General features: G+C 46.0%; 1 protein-coding gene across 2 annotated transcripts in view; it reads left to right on the top strand.

Annotated features, from left to right (window-relative positions):
* DIS3L2 (DIS3 like 3'-5' exoribonuclease 2) overlaps nucleotides 1-21090 on the top strand; it is a 288990-nt gene that overhangs the window by 135363 nt on the left and 132537 nt on the right. For both annotated transcript variants that reach the window (XM_019503424.1, XM_019503425.1), the window contains exons 10-11: nucleotides 3532-3705; nucleotides 19433-19512. In XM_019503424.1, coding sequence (XP_019358969.1) covers nucleotides 3532-3705; nucleotides 19433-19512 — 254 coding nt within the window. The remainder of the gene's footprint in view (nucleotides 1-3531; nucleotides 3706-19432; nucleotides 19513-21090) is intronic.

The following is a 21090-nucleotide window of genomic DNA, read 5'->3' as shown; positions in this document are numbered from 1 at the left end:
TATGCTGGCCAGCGTCTCCCAGCGTTTCTTCTTACTTACCTGTCACATGCGTCTTTCTTCCATTCTCTGCTTTAAACCCTTGTATCACGTTAGCTGCTCTTGCTCACCTCAGCAGAAATCACATTGCTAACACTATGAAACTATGAAGACGGTAAACTATCTCTGGGATATATTTGCATATCGGCTAGTGAAGCATGCTCAGGATCCCAGAACACGCGATTATTGTGACCGAGACTTGCTTGTGGGTCAGCTTCTGAGTCCAAGTGGAGGTTGTTCACCACCCCCTCTGCAGCACTGTGTCTGAGTTACCTGGTAGACAAGACCACGTTCAAGTAATACCTTGGCTACATGCTCCCCCAAACTTCCCACCGCAGCAGGAGCCTTATCCCCTCTCTTCCATGACAGGATGTTGCCTCTGTCCCTGACGTCAGTAGATGGGTATTCGAGACCTCCTCAGGGAGCTGTAACGCCCTGCCATTGACGTCACCAGAAGGAAACGTTAAATCTCCAACGATTCAAAAATTTTAACTTTGAAAATTTTCTAAAAATCCAAGCAAGGGCAGTGCACACTGCAAGCAGAGGAGCTGGGCTGGAAATGCTAGGCTGCAGCCAGCCCACATGACTCTTGTTGTTTGGAAGCTTTTCTTGCTGCCCCTTATGGCACGGGAGCTCCTGGAGTGGATTTACAGCCTGGCTTTCCCTCTAGACCCATCTCTTATCCTATACGCCTGAACTTTGATCACGTGCTGTCCTGTCGGATTTAGCTCTGATGCAAGCCGTCGCGTCTGTGTGACTGTAACGTGGTCCCGATTAAAGTTGGTTGCAAGCCCTTTATTTTCTTTCCAGGTACTTGAGAAATATTCTCTCAAATATCGTCAGTCAAACGTTAATCTTAGCCCTTATATCAAAACTCTTAAGTAATCAAATACTGCTCATTCTGTATGGGTCATAACCTAATTTCAGTAAACGGATCAAGAGCACATGGATTACAGAATCCACTCGGGGAAAACGTTCTGGCATGGAAAGGTGGTTTCTCTGACTTGTAATGCTGACTTCAAGAGATGCTAGAAGTCTGATTATCTTCTAGAGGGTGAGCAACACTCAGCTCTGGCTGGGATTAATGGGAGCTTGAAAAGGATACCATTGGTTCCTTGGTGTCAGCGATGGGGAAGTCGAAAAGGGTCACCCTCAAATCCCCTCATTTCTCCCTTACCTCCTATATCTGCTCTTCTGGCCACAGAGCGTGGTGGGGAGATGAGACGCTCCTTCCTTGCCCTTTGTGGGGCTCACTGCAGGGACCCAGGCCCAAGTTTCAGCTGCTGCTGTTCTGTCCCTGCCCGTCACTTCTCGCAGTCCAAGCCTGTCCATGTCTGCAGCTGGACACTTGACGGGTCTGCGTTTTGTTGCTGCTGCTCTGAGCAAGTGAAAGGAAGATATATAAGTGCTGTCTTGTTTACTGGCATTTAAAACAAGGATCAGGTTAGGATAGAGGTGGCAGCACTGAGAACTATGGCTAGATGCCAAAGCCAGGCATGTTTCTTTGCCACAATTGTCCATAAAATTGAAACAATCAAGGGCAGGATCTTTTATCACTCATTTTATTCTTGTTTTAAAGCTGGGGAAGGCAAACTACCATTCAACTCGGAGCAAAGTGCACAATCCTTTGCAGCATATCACCCCATCTGACAGGTTTATGACACTGCCCTCCCTATCGTGGGGAGCGATAACGTATCTTCTCATAAAGAAGATGAGCTTCTGTGCACCATGCAAATGGAGTTGTTATAGAAGTTTATGGTGCATTAGAAACACTGAGAGCATCCTGCATGTCGGAATGAAAGTACCCTTTTTTGCCCTGTACCAGGAAAGTAATTAGTGCCAGTTCTCAGTCATTAACATTACGACAAAAGGGTGAATATTATGTTATTGTATTTCACACATTGCTGAAACCTTTATTATGGAGGCTGTATCCTCCTCCTCTCCGGACTAGCATACTTTGATGAATTTTTCTAAATTTAGATTCTCATTTCCTTGGGGTCAGGAACCATGGTCCCCTTTGCTTTGTGTGGTGCCGTTCATAATAGTGGCGCTATGCTAATAATAAAATCCTGACCTTCCTCACACAGCAGGTAAAGAAAGGTTCGTCCCCAGAGATTCCAGTTTCTAGTACTACTTTTCTCGTTCCGTAGGGAAAGAACTCTCTCCCCATTTATGCAGAATCACAATTTTCAGGTCACTTTTGCCCCTTAGAAATGGAAACGGGGTTGATGCCAGAGGCTTTGGACGTAACATTTGGTGCGAGTTGCAGTGGAGCAGATGGAAGTGGTTTGTAGGCATAATAGACAAGCAGCCTCCCGCAAGTATTTGCAGAGCTGCTCATCAAAGATGATTAGATGTGTGACCCAATGCTGCCTCCATCCACAGCCAGATTCCCCAGCCCCTTTCCAGCAGGAAAAGCTGATACCAGCCAGCAGCACCATGTGGGGGCCCTCAGGCCTTGAAAGAGTCTGGAAAATGGCTGGAAACAGTTCAGTTGCTTGATGCTGAGGTGCAGTATGCTGCTCTGGTAAGAGAGGAGAGGATATTTGGGCAAAGGAGCACGTGAAGTCCCTTGCTGCCCAGGCTAGACTGCTTCTGGTACCTGCAGCAGCTCACATAGAGCTAGCTACAGCATTGCAGTGCTGCACTGGAGCGTACAATGCCCTTTGCTCGTCTCTTTGAAAAGTGCCTTCAGGCAGAGAAGCTGAGCTACAAAAGCTCCTGAATGGTGAAACCACTTTCTGATGGCTGGAAGAGTTGGGGACGGTCCTGAAACTTCTCTGTTGTGCCACAGCATCCCCAGGGTATATCTGCTACCTCCATGGGGATCCTGAGATGGTTGCTGAGGAATGGGCCCTGCCCACTCACTCCCTGTCCATGTTCTTCACGTGGATAAATGTTGGGCGTTTGCTGCGAGAAGCGTGGGGGGCATGCCTAGCACTGCTCCAGGAGCTTGTCTAACACCGAGATCCTCGGAGCTTCCCTTAATGACAACATGACATTTCTTGGCAAGTGGTGCACGATGCACAGGAGCAAGTAGTCAGGGCTTGCTTCTCAGTGATGGCACAGATGTCACCTGTGTAAGAGAGGTCAAGAGCCAGTGATTTATAGGACTTGTGCTAGAAGCACAGAGCTCTTAGCCGCAGTAGCGATGTCCGGTGGTTTTTCAGTTTCCTGTAACTGGATACTCCCGTGATGCTCAAAACACCTGATCATATAAACGGTCTCCTTAAAATGAGACATGGAAAATAGCAGTGGCATAGAGTCTGGCTCGTGCTTCACATCTTCCTCGGCTGACATAACTCGTGGCTTTGTCCTGCTCCCTTCAAAGCCCTATGCCAACACTTGGGGAGAAGTGAAGGGGGGAAAAATGTGCTTGCTCTCAATGGCTCAATCACAGATGCATCAGGCTTCTATAGGAGTTTAGTCGGCAAGTCAACTGCCTTAATGTCACACTGAAAAAAAAGCTTTACCCTTTTTGCTTGCTTTCCATAGGCAGATGACCAAAAGTCTGGGTCAGGCTGGCGAGATTGAACCAGAAACAGAGGGGATCCTCACAGAATACGGTGTGGATTTTTCTGACTTTCCCCAAGAAGTTCTTGCGTGCCTTCCCCAATGCCTGCCTTGGGTCATCCCACCAGAAGAGTTGGCCAACAGGAGAGATTTAAGGTAATAAGCAAAAACCTTTCTTGGTGTCCAGCTTGTTCTTGTATTGCTGTATGTGGGGTGTGCTTTGCTTCACAGGCACCATGTGTTTCATCACATTATTAATAGGCAGTACCGTAATGGTTACTTTTCTTGGTTCTACCTTGTTAGCTAGGCAAGTAGCCCTCCCCTTAAAAAAAAAAAAAAAAATCAGCCTAGGGGAGCATGTTGTATGGTAATGAACGTTGTCTTCAATAATCCCTTCAAAGACAGAAAATTAAGGCTCCGGTACAACAATTGAAAAGCGGTATCAAGTCTGAGAGCTGTTTTTGCCTAGAATGTTGCAAATACTTGAGCTGTAGTTTTCCTGAGACTGTCTGTTGATGCAAGGATTTGTTTTGAAGACTCAGAAAGTTGTCTTTTTTTACTGGTGCTGATAATTCAGGGTTCGGTGTAAAGATCTGTGTTAAAGTGGATGTGCTCTGCAGGGCTGAGAACATGTCTAAATATGGCTTGGGTTTTTTGATTTGTTATATTGGGGCTTGGGCAGGCAGAGGATGTCCCGCGTCCTGTCCAAGTGGTTTGAGTTTTGCAGGGTTTTGAGGAGTCGGCAATTGCTGTTGCATCTCAGGGCACTGGACATTGTGAGTTTTGTCCAATGAACTTTCCTGTTTATCATGGTGAAGATGCAGTATTTGCATGTCCCTTATGAAAGAGCTCTATCCATTAACTGTGCCGGTGTGAACACGTGTGTGTATACTAACAGCGAGGCCATCCCTCTTGGTTTATCCATGTAGTTCCCTGTAAGGGTCATGTAATGTGTTAAGAGCATACGCAGCACTGAGTATCTGGATTGTACAGGTGAAAAGCCAGGACTTGGGTCTCTAGGCAAAGGTAGCAGGGGAAGGTGATGAAGCAGCTGGAGTCACATTTGGGTGCTGTTCCTGACTGCCATCCACTCCCTAAGCTTTTTGCAGCCAGTTGTTCAACAGCTTTTTCTCCATGTGGCTTTTCCCTATGTGAAATGGATGCTATTTCCCTACCTTGCAGAAGGCTCGGGAGACTTAAGTTATGCCTGTGAAGCTCTCTGTGATCTTGGCAGGAAGCAGGCAATCATCTCATGCGTTACTGCCAGAGCTACCAAAGATTTCCACCCCAGCTCCAGAGCGCGGCAATCTAGATGAAAAGAAGTATTGGACCAATTCCCCACTCCAGCACTGGTGTGTGGCTAGTGAAGTCAGCGGCATTGCACTGCCACGAAGCGGTGACATGCCGTGGAGAATTGGACCCTTTATTGGCTGGTGTCAACATTCGGACACTGGATTTCAGATCAGGAATGATTTAAAAAATGATACAAGATGTCTGGCTCCACCAGAAACGCACGCGTCCAGGGCAGATGTCACTTGAATTATCTTATTTTTGGCCACTCAGCTGTGCTTCAGAAGTCTTTCCCTACTTTCTTTCTGCCGTAGCAGCAGCGCTGTTATGAGATGAGGAACTTGACTCATCTCCAGTTACACAGTCATTCTTGGAAACCCACTCTAAGTGCATTTCTTGATTATTTTTTTTTTTCATACTGAATTTTACATGGAGATTTGTCAAGGTGTTCGGTCACGTTTGTTGCGGTTACGTCACTTAAATCCTCCTCTCTCCCTTCACGGTGATGGTGCATCCACCTGTTTCCACCTGTCCTCTCAAATCTACACCTTTCCTCGTAAGGATTTCCAAGATAATTATTTCATCTTCATGTGTTCAGACCTTTACTATCAACTGCCATTCTTGCTACTGATCAGTCTCTTGTCTAAACACGCATGATGGTAGCATGAAATGTCTGCATCTGGACATGGAGGCGAAACACAGTATTAATGTGCTTTGTCACAATGTCCCAGTGAGAGGTTTGCAAACTGCAAAAGAAGATATTTTTTATTCAGACAAGTGATGAGACATAACCAAGTGACACCTTCTCCACCTACCTTCTTCATTCACCTTTCCTGCCCTCACAAAGGCCCAACGTTGAACTGCGCAGTGGTCAATCCAGGCATTTTTTATTGTGGAGCTGTAATGTCTCATCCCCTGTGGCTGTTCGCTGAGTGCCCGACACTGAGCCAGTGCTGAAAGAGCTGCATTGGTGTCACCTGTCCGACGTATATTGTACTGCAGATTGTCAGTGTGATGCAGGTACCTGATGGGTCTCTTGGCGTGTCAGACATCACCAACCGTGTGTACATCGTTACATCGTCTGCCTGGAGCTTCTGCAGTGTTATAGGGATTCATCCGTGCTACAGAAAGAGCCGTCTGAAAACCCCTTTGAAAAAAGGCTCATGCCAATGCACTTCATGCGTTGTGCCCCCGACCAGTTCTAACTAGAGCCCTCTTACAGTTCATTTAAAAACCCGTTCTAGACCAGGAGTTCCCAGAGTAGGGGTCAGGATCCCATATGAGATTGGATTTACAAGTGGGGTCCTGGGGCCTGCAGATATATACTTACAAGGGCTGAGTTTTGGTATAAGTGGGGTGGTAGCCAGAAAGGATTGGGACGTGCTGTCAGCGCTATGATAGCATGTCGTCAGCATTGGCGGTGAGACGGGTCTGTGGAGTCTCTGGGTCCGCTATGCTGTTGTAAATCACAGATTAAGTTGTTAAATAAAATGATACCTGTTCTAGCTTCCTCTGGCTAACTTCTCATTTATGCAGCTTAGTATGGAAGCTGGTTGCAATTACTTGACTATTGCTCGACTACCCAGCTGAGTGGTGCCGAGTACTTCTCTGTCAAGCGCTGGGCAGGAGGCAGGCATCAGCTTGACTTCTAACACGGCTGACTGCATCGGCGTGGGAAGTGTTAAGTTCTTCATGTATTGACCTTATCGTCTTCCCCCTGCTTCGGAAGCTAATTTTCTAGCAAACGAGAAAAGACTGGTTTCTAAACACATCTTTGTTCTCTTCTCATTGGGAATAGTCTCATCACAGACATCATTTCACTGTTTCAACGAATCTTTGCAATCCTTCATGGTTCCCAATGGGGAACTCTTAAAAGAGAGGATTTGGGACTGAATGCCATTTAGGACAAAATGGAAAGTATGTCTGAAGCATTCATGGCGGATGCTAATGTTAATCAGTGTAAGGGAGTTGTTTTGTTTGTTTGTATTGTTTTGTAAACACACTTCCCAAATTGTTTTCTCTCTGGTCTTTCATTCCCTTTTTTTTTTTTTTTAAAAAGGTATGTGCCCTCTTGCCATGCTTGCTGGACTGGCTTTTCTGCCCTATCAATAGACCTTGCAGGTGGTTGCTTCAATAAGTAAAAATAAAAGCAAATCTTCTAGTAATGTAATTAAAAACCAAAAAGAAAAGGTTTTAAAAATACTTTCATAGTTTCTAATGAATAAAACCTGTAGCCAGTTATAAACTGTCCCTGCTGCTCTTGGTTTTAGTTCCTGCCCTGCTGTTGATTACGGTATTATCTTGGGCAAGCTTTTGACCTCACTTTACTTCCTTTTATCTATTTGTAAAATGAGACAAATATTTCATAGAAGCTCTGAGCTTAATTGTTTGCACAGAACATGGAGGCCCTGTAATGCAAAGTACAAGATAAATGTTAAGTGTTGTCACCGTGAACTGAAAGCAGGCGTTCTCTGCAGGAAGTTTGACATAATTGATGGAAGGTCTGCTCTGTAGCATTTCAATGTCATGACAAATAGGACCCACATTCCCGTTTTTTTTTTTTTAAACTCAAATTGATTAGAACTAATATTTCTTAATCAAATGGGGAAAATAGTTGCAGAAGAGGAATACTCCATTTACAGTTTCAAAGTAACACGAAGCAACCGGAGGAATGGTGTAGCAGAGGCAAGTTCTTGCACATTCAGCCATTTTCTGGCTTTTTCTAGGGCTTTGACCCGTACTTCTCATTTCCTTGTTTGCTTTGTACTGAGCATCTCAGTGGTGCCGTACAAAACCTCACTAGAAGAGAGGAGGAGGTCACGGCAAAAAAGGAAATGCAGATTTCAGGGGTAGGTGAGGGGCCCTGGGGGGTCACAGGAGGAAACAGTTTGAAGAGGTTTAGCCAGAACTTTAAGAAACCCAAAAGCTATTTCTAAGGCTTGTTCCAAATGTTTCTAATTTCATTCATATCTTTTTTGTTTCCTTTACGGCTAAACTGGGACAAGGAACTAAAGCCAGGAAAGTCCAATCATAGTGGGAAACAAAAACCTAAATATTGGAGAGAGAAAAAAGGCCGTTCTTTGCAAAGCAATTTTGCCTTTTGCATGTCTCCCATTGTTGGTGTTACTGTGGAAAATGTCTAACGTCACTCTTTTGGAAGGCACTAAACCTGGGTCGAGTCAAGATGGTTTATACAGTCTAACATGGAAGAACTCGAGGAGATCTATTTCTTTACCATTCACCTCACAAGTGAGCCCAGTGACCTCCTCTGGACCATTACAAATGTGAAACTTGGCACTCAAAATTGCTTGCTCTCAATTTTCCAGTTGCTTTCTCTTTTTTTCCATTTGATGTCATCCTGCCAACTAGCGATTTTTATTATTATAAACAGGACATTGTATTCACTTTTAAGAAGAAATATGAAGCTGGAGGTAAAATTACCAAGTGCAGTTTCTCAGCTGCCAAAATAGAAAACAATGAGCTAAAAATACGGAGTAGGGAAAGGGTGTTGTGGCGAGAAGCAGTGAACTATCTGCACAGTTAATAGGTGTCTAAGGAGCTGAAATGTTCTTCACTTGATCAACTTGGAAAAGTCGCCCCCTGAGCAAAAAGGGCAGCCTTGGTGCTAACGCTAAATACTGAACATCCTGCAAAGCAAAAATCAATGAGGCTTTATTACAGCTGGCATTAAGCTATCAATGAGCATTGTTTCCCTGCAGATGAGACCTCATGAAAGTTGTTGGTCTTGCAAACAAAAAGCTCTACCCTTGTGAAGAAGCCTTAGAGTTCATATTTTTAAGATATAACCTATCGGTCACAAACTGTGATGTCCTCAAAGGTCTTTCATCCATGGCTGAAGCTACTAAAGGTCATCATTACAGAGTAAATAGCAACTTCAGCTGCTCCTTTAAAAATCTTATGGGGAGAAGTAGGAAAAGAAGAGGTGCTTCCTCCGGTCTTTACGTCCTATTCTGGACGGGGAGGCTCTGCTCCGGGCACTGTTTGTAACTGGAAACTGCTGGCAGCGGCAGCGGGATGGCTCCGGCGTTGCTATTCTGCCCACTCCTGTGCCGCCTTTGAGGAGGGGTGTAGATGGGATTAGGGATTAGCAGCGTTTATATTAAAGACTTTGCCGCAGAGTCGTAAGGAGGTGTGTGCAAGTAGATTGTGGGCTGATAAAATTGGAGCCAGTGCTAACAGCAGCAGCTGCCTTCCCCCGGCAGTGCACGAAGGAGTAGGGTGAAGGGGGGCCAGCCTGCGAAGCAGATGTCTGTTCCAGGCAGGTGGAAGGCTTTAAGGACTTGAAAAGGGTATAAGGCAGATAAACCATCATTAAACATCTTATTCCCTGGAGGTTTTCCACTACAGAGAGCTTTGTCAAGCAGAAGTAGAGCAAGCCTCACCCTGCTATCACAGGGCATGGGTTTACAGGGTTTCTCAAGGGAGAGTTTGCAGATTTGTTGCAATCTGACGTCTGCTGTGGCCTTGAACATGTAACCCCTGGGCTGTCAACCATGTGCCTTAGTCCCTGCATCACCTCTGCCCCGTCAGCTAATTAAAGAGACTGCACCTCCAAAGGTGAATGTCTGAACCACTGCAGTTTCCATCGGCTTCATGGGGGGGGGGGTTATGGGTGCTTTGCCCCTTAAAGTCAGGGCACTTGGTGAGATGGTTGAATATGTGTTGGGAAGTCCATGATTAGGCACCATGATGGCTCCCTAGCCCCCTGCCCCTTCAGTGCTTTTGGACAGCTAAAGCAACAAGACCATGCTCTTTCTTTCCCTTGCCTTCATTGCCTGGGGGTTTAGTTCGTCGTCCTCACCGAAATGGCTGAGAGGCCTGGCCTGTTTGGAGGAAGGGTTTCAGGTTCTTTTTATGCCCAGAAAACTGGAATCACTGGATGTGGCACCTGAAAGAATCTGGTTTCCGGGAAATCGGAGGGTTGCATTTGAGAAGTGTGCCACAGCCCCGTCTGCCCTGAAAGAGAGAAATCGGTCAGGAAAGAGTCACAAAACTAAGCCACGGGCTGCAAGGATTGATTTGCAAGGATTAGCTCTTAACCGTGTGATAGTCAGCAAAAAGACTAGACACTTATGAACCATCAAGGTAGGGTAGGAATTATTTAGAAAGAGACATGACTAGGATAAGTAGACCAGACACAAGAGGAAATGGTTTCTGGCTTCCTAAATTAGGGGGTGGCATAGACTCCCGTAGGCAGTTTGGGGAGCCCCGTGGCCATGGTTTCGGGTGGTTAATCCTAGATGGAACAAAGTCCTTCCAAACATGCTGGCGAGAGCTGGCCGGTGCTGGCCCCTGGGAGACGCGTGACCTAACGTCTCTTCCATTTCTAGCTTTTGTGAATCTATGATTAGAAAAGTTTGTGTGATGCAAGAGCATTTTCAGTTACACTCCCGCTCTTCTTCCTCTATGGAAAGCTCATTACGTTTGAGGCACAACTGTAGCACAACTTGTAGAAATATTGCTGGGTTTGAGTCCCGGAAAGACTCTCTGATCTCTTTGTAGCATCCTGGCTTTTTCAGTAGCTCGGTTTTTGTTACCAGGCCTCATATTTCACCTTAGGACATTTTTCACCTTAAGCTGAAGCCATGAGTCCACCACTGGACCGGATCCCGGTTCGGCAATAGGGGGAGCCTGCTTTTGTGGAAACTCCAGTGTCGATGATTGCAGTTGTGTTATACATCAGGGGGCCATTGGCAGCTGGACTGGGATCTGCTCTTTGAGTGAAGGCAGGCTTTAACTAAAAAATAAACATGGAAAAATTATGAAGGCCAGCTCTGGTTTGACATCCTCAGACAGGACTTCTGGCGTTTGCTACCTGCTGCAGTGGATTCTTGCATTGCTTTTGCCAATCGTATTTTGAGGTAGGACAAATTTTCTGTCTCCTCCCGATTATTCTCAAATTAATTTTACAGCAGACTTTTCATGTACAGAGAGGAAAAGTTAGATGACATGCAGATCGCTTTTGCTGGATGTACGTTCTCTAGGCTATATGTGCTTGTGTTGTACACGTCCCTTGTGTTAAATCCTGTTGAGAACCTCTCTTCTAAGCAGCTGTCTTGGGGTTTAACTGAAAGCTGCCAAAGGTTGAGCGGTCAGTGCAGTAGGCAGAGATGTGAAGCAATAGGTATCTTTGGCAAGCAGTGTTGGAGACTTTAGACTGTGCAGACAGAGACCATTGTCTGAAATTCCTTTTGGAAAGGAGTATTTCATGTCCATTTGAGTGATGAACATCTATAGGAATAGGACCTGCGCTCATTGGTATTTCATAGGAAGCCTGCACAGGCACCGTCTTCTCCTTGGGTTCATTTGTGGTTGAAGAATGAGATTCATTTTTGTGGTTGCCATAACAATCAGCCTGTTGCGTGAAAAAATGTTCTTAGCTTTCACTGAAGCAAGCTGACAACACTGGGACGCCTATTCCCGAATGAGAGCGACTGTTTCCAGACCTGAGAAATGATGTCTGTTTAGATTTTTTTTTTTTTTTTTCTGAGAAGGAGCCCAGCAGGGTCCTCGAGATGGCCTGAGAAGTGGCAAGTCTAAAATTGTTTTCGCCAGTTAATTTTCAAACGCCGGCACCGAGCTATAGTAAGGGGAAGCCAGGCCGCTGCACTGAATTGTGTTCACACCCACCCATTGTTCGCCTTCGCCAAGAGAAGAGAGCAAGACAATTGGAGGAGTCCCTGGAAGAAGGAAAATGCGTTGCAAGAGTCTAGACATGCAGTCACTCTCCCTGTAAATGTCTTAGTGCTGACAGATCCGTTTAAACAAGGCCCACAATACCTCAACGTTCATAAACAAAATGATGGTCGTTACCTTTTCCCCTCCAACCACTGACTGAAGCCACAGCAGGCTGGTGTTCTTGAAACACGTAATGCTTTTGTAGACGTTTCAGGCCAGCGCTTCAGGAACCCCTGATGAAAGGTTTTTACGGTTAAGTGATGCTTCGAACCAAATTTAGGCAGTCCGTCGGGTTCAATGCAGCTCTGCGTTGTCTTGGAAAGGCACGTGCGCAACTGAAACCCCTCTGATGGCATCCGTCTTTGAGAGGAGCGCGCATGGACTGTAGTGCCTAATGAATTCCTCGTTTCATTTGACGGTCATTTGGGGTGATTTATTTTGCCTCGAACAGGCAGGAAGCATTACTGACGAATGTCAAAGATCAAAGACTTTGGACTGAGAGCACCAGTTTTGGGACAAAGCCAGGGGATTTGCATAGTAACTAAGTGGCTGGCATGGAGGAACTTGAATTCAGGTGGGTGGCATAGAAGAGTCTTAGCATTTGAGTGGTCCCACCCCTGGTCGATGGCTGGCACAGAGCAAAAGAAGTTTTCTTTCCAAAATTTATGCAGTAATGCGGACGCTCTTTATGGCCGCGTCCAAACAAGTGTGGCCTTGCAGTATGCGGCACCATAGACATGTCTGCGGCACCACATACTGCGCGTTCAGCTGTTCTCTGCACTGCGTAGGGAGTAGCGCTGTGGGATGGTTGACCCCTGGATGTGCAGGGGCCAAAAAAACCCATGGAAAAAAACTGGACAGTGTGCACAGGGCCAGTGTGCGCCACTCAAAACCAGAGCTTGGCTGGCTAGAGCCACGCTCCACTGCCGGCCAGGCTCCAAGTGGCAAGATTGCTACTGCTGCAATCCCAAGGGACCCCCCAGGACCCCAGGTAAGGCTGCTGGGGCCAGTCCAGTGCTGGCCCCAGCCTCTTCTACCCCACCCGGGGTAGTCTGCTGTGTGCCAGAGGGTGTGTGGCACAGGCATTCCCCAGGGACAACTAGCGCGGCACAAGATGTGCTGCTGCTAGTTGTCCCTGGGGAACCAAACATCCACGCACATGTGTCTGCAGCCAATCTGGCTATGTGGATTTGTTCTCTCTGCTTTGCTGATTTGTACCCCACTCCCCCTGGCAGGGGTTAAATGGAAAATTCAGGGTTGTACTGTCTGACCTCCCTGGTGGTTGATGCCACGGGGGTATGGAGCACTCTAGACACGCTCCATACGTATACCATCCTTTTAAAATGTCTGTTGTTTGTCACTGCCAGAGATAGGTGCCAGGCCGGATGGCTGGGGTCTTGGGCTCCAGTGTCCATCTCCAGCAGTGGTTATGATAACAAAGCTATGATTTCCTTTGACTCCTGATGATTTACAGGTCATCTGGTTGGGAGCAGAGTGGGGTTCATTTATGGCTTTCTGTTACCATACTGGGGACACTTAGTCCTCTGAATTGTTACCCAGCAGCAGTCATTTGTGGGGATTAAATCATCAGAGATTGACAGTCAAAGGCTTGGCGTCTCCACCTGACTGGTTTCTTCAGCCAAATACTGTAGGTGGACGATTCCCTTGCATGGTGGAGGGCTGTTGTGGCCGTACTTGAACATTTCATTCAATTGAAATATCCACTCTGTCCAAGCTGTCACTCGTTCTTTCCCAGCATCAAGCTGTTTTTTTTTTTCTTTCCACGTGTTGATTTAGGGACTCTCGAGCCGTGCCCAGCTGCAGTCCAGGCTTGTGGTTTGCCAGGAGCTTCACCCGTTCACAGGCTGAGGCTGTAGCTTGGAACACAAAATACTTCACCTTGCTCCAAGTAGCCTTCCTCTTGGATGAAGACGTCGCCTTCCCCACTGAGACCTGTGTTCCTCCTGGCCTTTTTGCATTCGACATTTAATGAATCTAACCAGTCTGTTGAACTGTGGAAGCCGAGTTCACCAATGTATTGTACGAGGCTTTTCAGGGCCACCTGTACATCAAAAGGGTGTTTTTTCTCCTTTGAAAATGGCAAAATCTCTTGCATGAACACACCTGGTTACTTAATGTAATACAAGAGTGTTTCGATCCTTTGCTCCTTGCCTGTCTTGGTCACCCTGAGGGTAGCTCTGGCTCAGTGGTAAAGTGCTGATCTTGCCTTCAGAGCTACATCAGCAGGTTTTTTTTTTTTCCTAGATCCTTTTAAAAGAAAAATGATATAAATAAGCTGGTTGGCAGACGTGCCTCTCTGCTTGAACAAGGCTTTTGTGAGATGTGCAATGGGAAACTGTTCTCAATTACCTTTCTTCTCCAATTGGGATTGATAGACCAGCATGTGCATGTGCATATTACCATCCCGTAAACCAGGCTGCCTGTCCTATTTGGTTTTCTGTAGGTGTTTTTTTTATTTTTATTTTTTTAATCTGGTTGAAGGAAGCAGCCCATTAGCCTCTCTTGTGGCACTGCTGTCTTCTGCCTCGATTGGTATGGTCACCTTGTTAATCAGCCTCCTTTGAATACTGTAGCAGCTCACCTGGACACTCATCCTGTGCAGCAAAGGCTGTGTTGAGAGTGGTAGTTAGCCAGGTTAGTCTGAAGTTGTGCAAAAAATGAACTGAATCAGAGTTAATTTGATACAACATCTGATGAAGTAAGCTGTTGCTTACGAAAGCTGTATGTGTCTCTGATTCAGTCTCGGAGGATGCGTTAAGAAGGGAGGATTGGTGCCTATAGGAGCTAGGACCAATTCCACGATCTCGACCAGCAACACAGCATTGTCGTAGAAGCTTTCTAGCCTAGGCGCACATGCTCAACCTAGGGGGAGGGTGGAAACAAGAATATTTTTCCATCAAGAAAAGCACCGCATCAGAGCGTGTCCACTTTTGCATATAGACTTGTTTTGGCTAAAAGAGCTCCTGTAAAGAGCGGGTTTCCATGTGGAGCTGCTTGCTTTCAGTCAGCGCAGCAAAGTTGAGGGCTCAGAGTCGCGCATTTATCTCTGGGCCTTTTCAGCTCGAAGACCGGAAAAACTCTCAACTCCCTGCACATCTCCATCTCCTGAACCAGCTTCCTTCAGCTAGCTGAGTGGTGTGTATATTGGAACAAGCCCTTTTGGAACATCCTGTAACTTTTTGAAAGTATGTTTTGACACATTTAAATGGACAAAACAGATTTTTATTAGCTGCAACGACGATAAGAGATGGTTCCTGTGGGTTTTTTAAGGAGGATCCCCGCACCTCCCCACAGGGCTACTGCAGCGGCCCCCACGAGCTTGACAGCAGCATGCAATCTGTAGACATTAGTGATAGCCATAAATTAGGATGCGCACAGCCATAGCATTTGTTTGCACAGTCGGTGTCTTCGTTGAAAGGTGCATAAAAGTTGCTGTTGCTTTGAGTTTTATGACTAAAAAGCTGTCTTCAAGTGGTTTTGCCCTTGCTCAGCTCATGCTCCGATCCTTTTGAGATCTCTTGGTGCCAGAGAGAGGGATTGGCCCTGCTGGGGATAGGTGAGGGTTTTTGAGCTTTTTGCTCTGCCAGGAGTCACTGGGAGGTAGCAGGCAGTGACCCATCTCCCCTCTGAGGGTTTCAAAGTCAGGAGTCTGCCATCATCTTCATTGATTTTGGTGCCTGAGGCAGGGAGATGGTTTGGTTTGCAGCACTGGCGGTCGTTTCAGCAGACTCGGGTGGTGCGACTGTTTCTCTTGCAGTGGTTTGGAGTTTTGGACGGGCCAATGCTGTCCAAAACACCGTGCAGATATGGGGTGATGTTGGGAACTTGGAGGAAGGAGCAGAGGAGATAGCAGAGGCTGGATCTGTTTGTCTGAAGCCTCATCCGCCCTCAATACTAACAGGGTTTTCAGACAATGCGCCTAGGCAAAGTGCTGTTAGATGGGCCTCTGCTTTTTGTAGCAGCCCAGCTGTGGATCCCGCAGTGGCCTGGGACATCTTTAATAACGGTGCAGTTCCTGGCAGACGGAATTAATTTAAAACACTTTCTAGGTCTCCCGGCCTGCAGCAGAGATAGCATTTTGCTGTAACCTTTGAACACTGCTGCGGAAGATGAGCACATCTTCAGCGTATGGGCCTGCTGTACCATGGCTGTTACCCCTTGGCCCTTATTCTGCAGAACTGCTTGCAGAGTCACTTTCTACACCTGCTTCTGCCATCTTTTTGTAGGGCAGCACTGCCAGTGAAGCCTCCAGGCTCAAATCTGGAAAGTTACCAAAAGAGAAAGGGCTTTGAATTTGCTCCGAGTACCGTGCACGGATGGGCATCAGCTCTGCCTGACCAGGCCCCTGTTCACTCCTGCACGTGGGAAAGTAAATCCCTCATTCTGGGAGCATAACATCAGGGTCAAGTCGGGTAGCAGCGATTGCCGATCCCGGGTTAGGGTTGATGAAATGCATCTGGTAGCGCACTGTAGAGCCTGGAAGCATATACAACAATCCCTGCAGGTTTGCACTCTTATGAACTCAGGCCCCATCATTGACCTCTACAATAGATTTAATTGGCTGGGTCTCTCAAAAGCAAAGCAGTCTCATTAGTTACTACGCTGTATAAATGTGTTCAGAGTTTGGCACCGGCGTATTTACGTTCACTTCTTTCCAGCGCAGATTTCAAATATGCACTTTGTTGAAACCAGTCTATTAATTTTTAAGCCGCCTGGAGCTACAAAATCGTTATGGGTGGCAGGCATTTGTGGTTGCAGCCCTAAACAGCTGGGAGAACTGCCCTATTCTGTTGAAACAAGAACCCCCGCTCACTTTTTTAAGAAGCTCTTAATCCTTTTTTTTTAAAAAGACTTGTCAGTGTGAAGCGAGCAGGCGGTTTCAGTTTAATGCTGTCTACAATTGCAGTCTGGCTTTTTTGGGGCGTTTCATCTGTAATAGCCATAGCCGTAGTGCTGGGTTAGTGGTGGCCTTGTGCCTTACCGGCATATTCGTATCTGGAGAGTCGGCGCTCACTGCATCCAGAAATGACACTGGGAGGAAGGGCAAATAGAGACGTTATGCAAGCACCGTCCCTTGAAATGAGATCACTTTGAAATTCCATTCATGGATGGACTTTTAATTTAAGGAATATGCATTTGTGGAAGCAAGACAGTTTGCAGGTTGTTAAACTGGTTGGTTCTCAGTGCTGGAGAGCTAGACTGTGAGGAGATCGGCACCTCAGTACAGTCGAGGAGCTCTCAGATCTTCCAGGGTCGCTGTCTAGCTCTGTTTTGTGTGGATGCCCATGAAGTATCAGAAACCAACATTTATCTGAGGATTAGGCAGCCTTGTTCTAGGTGGGTGAGCTAACATATCAAGGGGGAGATTTTCAACTGGGAGTTGATGCTCAACTGGTTTTGGGGCTGTTGGTTGTAGCCGTGTTGGTCTAAGGACATAGGCAGACACAGTTCTGTGGTATCTTTTATTAGCCCAACTAAATAGTTGGAAAATTTGTTCTTTGCAAGCTTTTGGGCACAACCACCCTTCTTCAGGCATTGGGGAGAATCTGTTTTTGTGCCTCTGAAAAATCTGTGCGCCGCACCGAATCGTACAACTGCAAGGTGACGTCAGTCAAATAGCGACAGATGCTTCCATCACATGTAATTATTATGCTGATACAAGGGCTAGAAAAACAGCCGTGACAGAGGCCTCCTTGTGAGTGTGTGAGATCACGTGGGGATGTTAAAACCTGCTAAGCCCATGAGGCCCTTGTAGCTGTAGTCTGGGCATCTGTTTTGGACAGTATGGCATTACAATTAAATTGTCATCTCCTCCCAGCTCCTCTGCTTGCTCTGTACACCATGGATTTCTGGGGTAATGGAAGTGTAAAGAACTTCTTTGTTCCTCATTATCTCCAAAAGGGAATAGCCTCTGAATGGAGATGGCTTGTTTTAGAGAGGAATTGGCCAGACCAAGGACGGCTGTCGGAGTCCGACTTAGATCCACGTATGTTGGTAGGGCATGACCTTATCCCGAAGATGAAAAACAGAAATAAAAACTGCAGCACTTATCTCACTCCAGTTCCCCAGTGCTTACAACCTGTGTTTCTTTTATTTTTTTTATAGTCAAATCCGGGCACAATCCACCCTGTGGGGCAGGAAGTCAGTGGGATTTGTTCCGCCCTGGCTTGAGGGGCTGACGGGCATTTAGCATGATTCATATTCAGGCACTTCAAGCTCTGGGCCGAAGCTTAGACTTCGCTGGCATATCCTGCAAAAGTGCACTCATTTAAATGTGATGATTCTGGGAGTAAGACACTGTGTTTTGTCTATTTTGAGGCCTTGGAGCCACAACTGCTATCTACCTAGATAGATTTCCCATTGCTTCTTTCGTCATAATATGCAGAGTAGATTTCTATTAGTTGTAAGCACTTTGGGGAAGAGACTACATTTTTCAGAGGCTCGGAGGATCTCTAGCATGGACTGGATGCTGAAAAGTTGGTCTGTTAATTCTCATTAGCAACCTTAGCTTACCATCCCCTTCCTTCTCTAATTTCCCTGGAGCTTCTTGTTGATTTAAATCTTTTTCAAACTCGTTTTTTCCTAGAGAAGCCTAATATTGCTGCTCTTGCACACAATCCCATAAACCAATTTATGCAGGACGGCGTCTTTGCAAAGACCTGTACTGAGCCTGAAACATCTTTTTCACTTGATTTCACTTTGTGGGCTGCCAGCTTAGGTTTGAAACAGCATAAAATCTTTTCCCTTTAGATTTGTCCGTGGTATTAAAGAGGCTGCTGCACCCGGCTTCCTTTATAAGCATTCAGGCCTTACAAAGAAGTGATATTTATTCCTGATTTATTTAGCTCTTACAGTCAGGGGCAATCTTTTTTTTCACTCTAGTGCAATTCTCCAAGAAATCCATTTTCCCAGGCCACTCTCCACCAGCTTGCTGTGTGGGGGGACATGTCTGCTGGCTGGTATTTCTGCAACCCACTGACTTGCTCCTCATAAAACTTTTCTCCATCAGATGGTGGAGGTGTTCCCACCACGTTACATTCATAACTTTATTCTGCTTATGGACTCTCTTATGTTTTTATTCCTACCTGAATTTCTGTTCTACAAGTACTGTCATTAAGGGAGCACTGCAAAACTCTGCTGGGCCCAGAAGAGTAAAATGCCATTGCTAGTCATCAGATCATCACCACACAAGCAAACATATGTCTGGCTGGTATAGTCTCCTGACCATTTTGAAAGTCTGGATACGTTAATGTGCTTTGAGTTCCTCCACTGGCTTACCTTTTTAGCCCCTCACTTTTTGCCTGCCCTGCCATGTACTTGTAATGCCTTCTGCTCGGTTGTTTCCTAGCTTCACAGGCCTTCTCCTAGGATCAGACCCCTGGGCCAAGGTTGGTCATTTTTAAATTGTAAGACACCCAACATCCCTCAGCTGAACTTAACATTGACTTAGGACCAGCCTGCAGAACACCCCGCTGGAAAGAGTCACCCTGGTCAGAAAGAAATCGCAATGCCCACGGGCTTTCCCAGAGGTTTCTTTAGGTGGTTTTTATGTCTAGGTGGTTTGACGTAGACATAGGAGAATTAAATAAGAGCTGCATAAGTTGAACTGTTCTTGAAAAAAACAGAAAAGTAACCTTTATTGCCATTCACTAATTGCACCACTATTCCACATGCCTTTTTTGGGGGAGAAGGTTGCTTCTGAGGGAGTGTGGATCGCAGGAAGGGGAGAAGCAATTACATTGAAAGGTGTAACATGATACAGCAACCTCAGTCTGCCAAAAAGTGTCACTGTTGTTGGCTGGGCTTTCCCACTGGTCTTTGTTTGGTGCCTTTTCCCCAACTAGAGGATAAGTTCCCTTTTTTTCTTTGATAGGAAAGAATGCATCTTCACCATTGATCCATCAACTGCCAAGGACCTTGACGATGCCTTGTCCTGCAAGCAGCTTGCGGATGGTATGACACATCTTACACACTATTCTCTGTTTGTTTTTAGCAGCTGATGCCTTCCCATATTTAGTTTTTCATGACAAAAATTTCTCAGACTTCTTAAAGCAGATCTCCTCAGACCAGTCTCTTAACCAACTCTTGGCCTCCGTGCAGGCAACAGCCAATGTGCTCGCCATAGTAAGAGCTATAATTTTATCTGAGCTGCATTCCCCATGCCTTCAGTCATTGCAGGAGTGGCATCACGTAGTGGCCTAATCTACCTCGGGTGAGTTTTTATGTTTTAGTAGAACTGGGTGACCTTGGATGCAGCATACTTGGAGAAAAGAAGGGACTTTTTTAAGGTGGTTTTCTGGATGAAGCTCCCTCTTGGCATTCATTGTAGAGACCCTTTTAACTCTCATTTCAGCTCTTGCTGCTTTTGCCTTTTAAGTTCTCTGGTTTGCCTGGTCTGCACTTGAAAATACTATAGAGTAGGCTGTGGAACAGCAAGTTCTAGGGAATAAATCCCGAGGGGTTTGATTTATGGAGCTTCCCACGTGAAGTCTTAACAATTATTGCAACAGTAATGTGGGGGGAGAGGAGGGACGAGAGGGCTCTTGGCTCTTTCTGCACAGCTCCAGGAGTTCATTTGGTTTAGAAATATGCACGATGTAATAAGCATGCTCTTGCTAATACAGATGCTAAAAAAGCATTGTGTTTCTTTGCGATCATCGGATCTGATCCTCGAGAGATTCACAGTCACGGACAAGGTTAAAGGCAGCACTCCAAAAGCTGGTATTATGTGGATGTGTTTTCTGCAAAGTGGTTTTGGGTTGATTTTGTTTTGAGCAACTTGGCCAATGAATTGTCATGTCATTTAGACCCAGATACAGTCTAGGATTACAGCAGTACCACAGAGATATGCAGTTACCATTGAAAGTAAATGTGAGGCTAGTAAAATTATTTATAGTTCTACTGCGTGTTAGCAGTTCTGAGACAATGCTAGATAAAAACTTTGTCTGGCGCTCTGCTTTTTTAGGTAAATCTGTACAGTGCCATCCCCTACCCCCCTGCAAGCTTTAAGTCGCTCAGAAATAACTCTTGAAACTCTGAGTATTTTGCTTGCACTCGTCACACTTGCTTGGGGATTTACAAGTTACTGCTCCACTGAGGCGTGGGCTGAATTAACTCCTGATTCACATGGCTACAAGGGAGTCCATGGTAGACGTCATGCCAAAACAGTTATCATTTTAAGTGTTACATGGATTTCTGTAGCACAGCAGCAAGTGCAAAAGTCCCCTTCAGATTCCCTTCTCAATGACTTCCTCTTATTTTGGGACATGAAGGTCCTGTCCTCCTGGCTTACATATGAACAAGTGGAGGAGACCTTGGGGGATTGTTATATTTTTCCTCCCCCATAAATCTGACCAGTTGGGAAAGGAAGTCCAGAAGGACAATACAGAGCCTGAGTGAAGGGACCACTTCTTCACAGACAAAGTTGTGAAGGCTTGGTTTTCCCAGGGATACTCCTTCTGTGCAATTCAGGGCAGCATTGTAAAGTAGATTAAAAAATGGTAAGGAGAAGACAAGATGGAGGGAAAAGGA

Source organism: Gavialis gangeticus, unplaced genomic scaffold (assembly GCF_001723915.1).
Source record: "Gavialis gangeticus isolate Ggan-Ray unplaced genomic scaffold, GavGan_comp1, whole genome shotgun sequence".
NCBI lineage: Eukaryota > Metazoa > Chordata > Crocodylia > Gavialidae > Gavialis > Gavialis gangeticus.
Note: the sequence above shows the minus strand (reverse complement) of the source record. Positions and strands in the feature narration are given on the sequence as shown.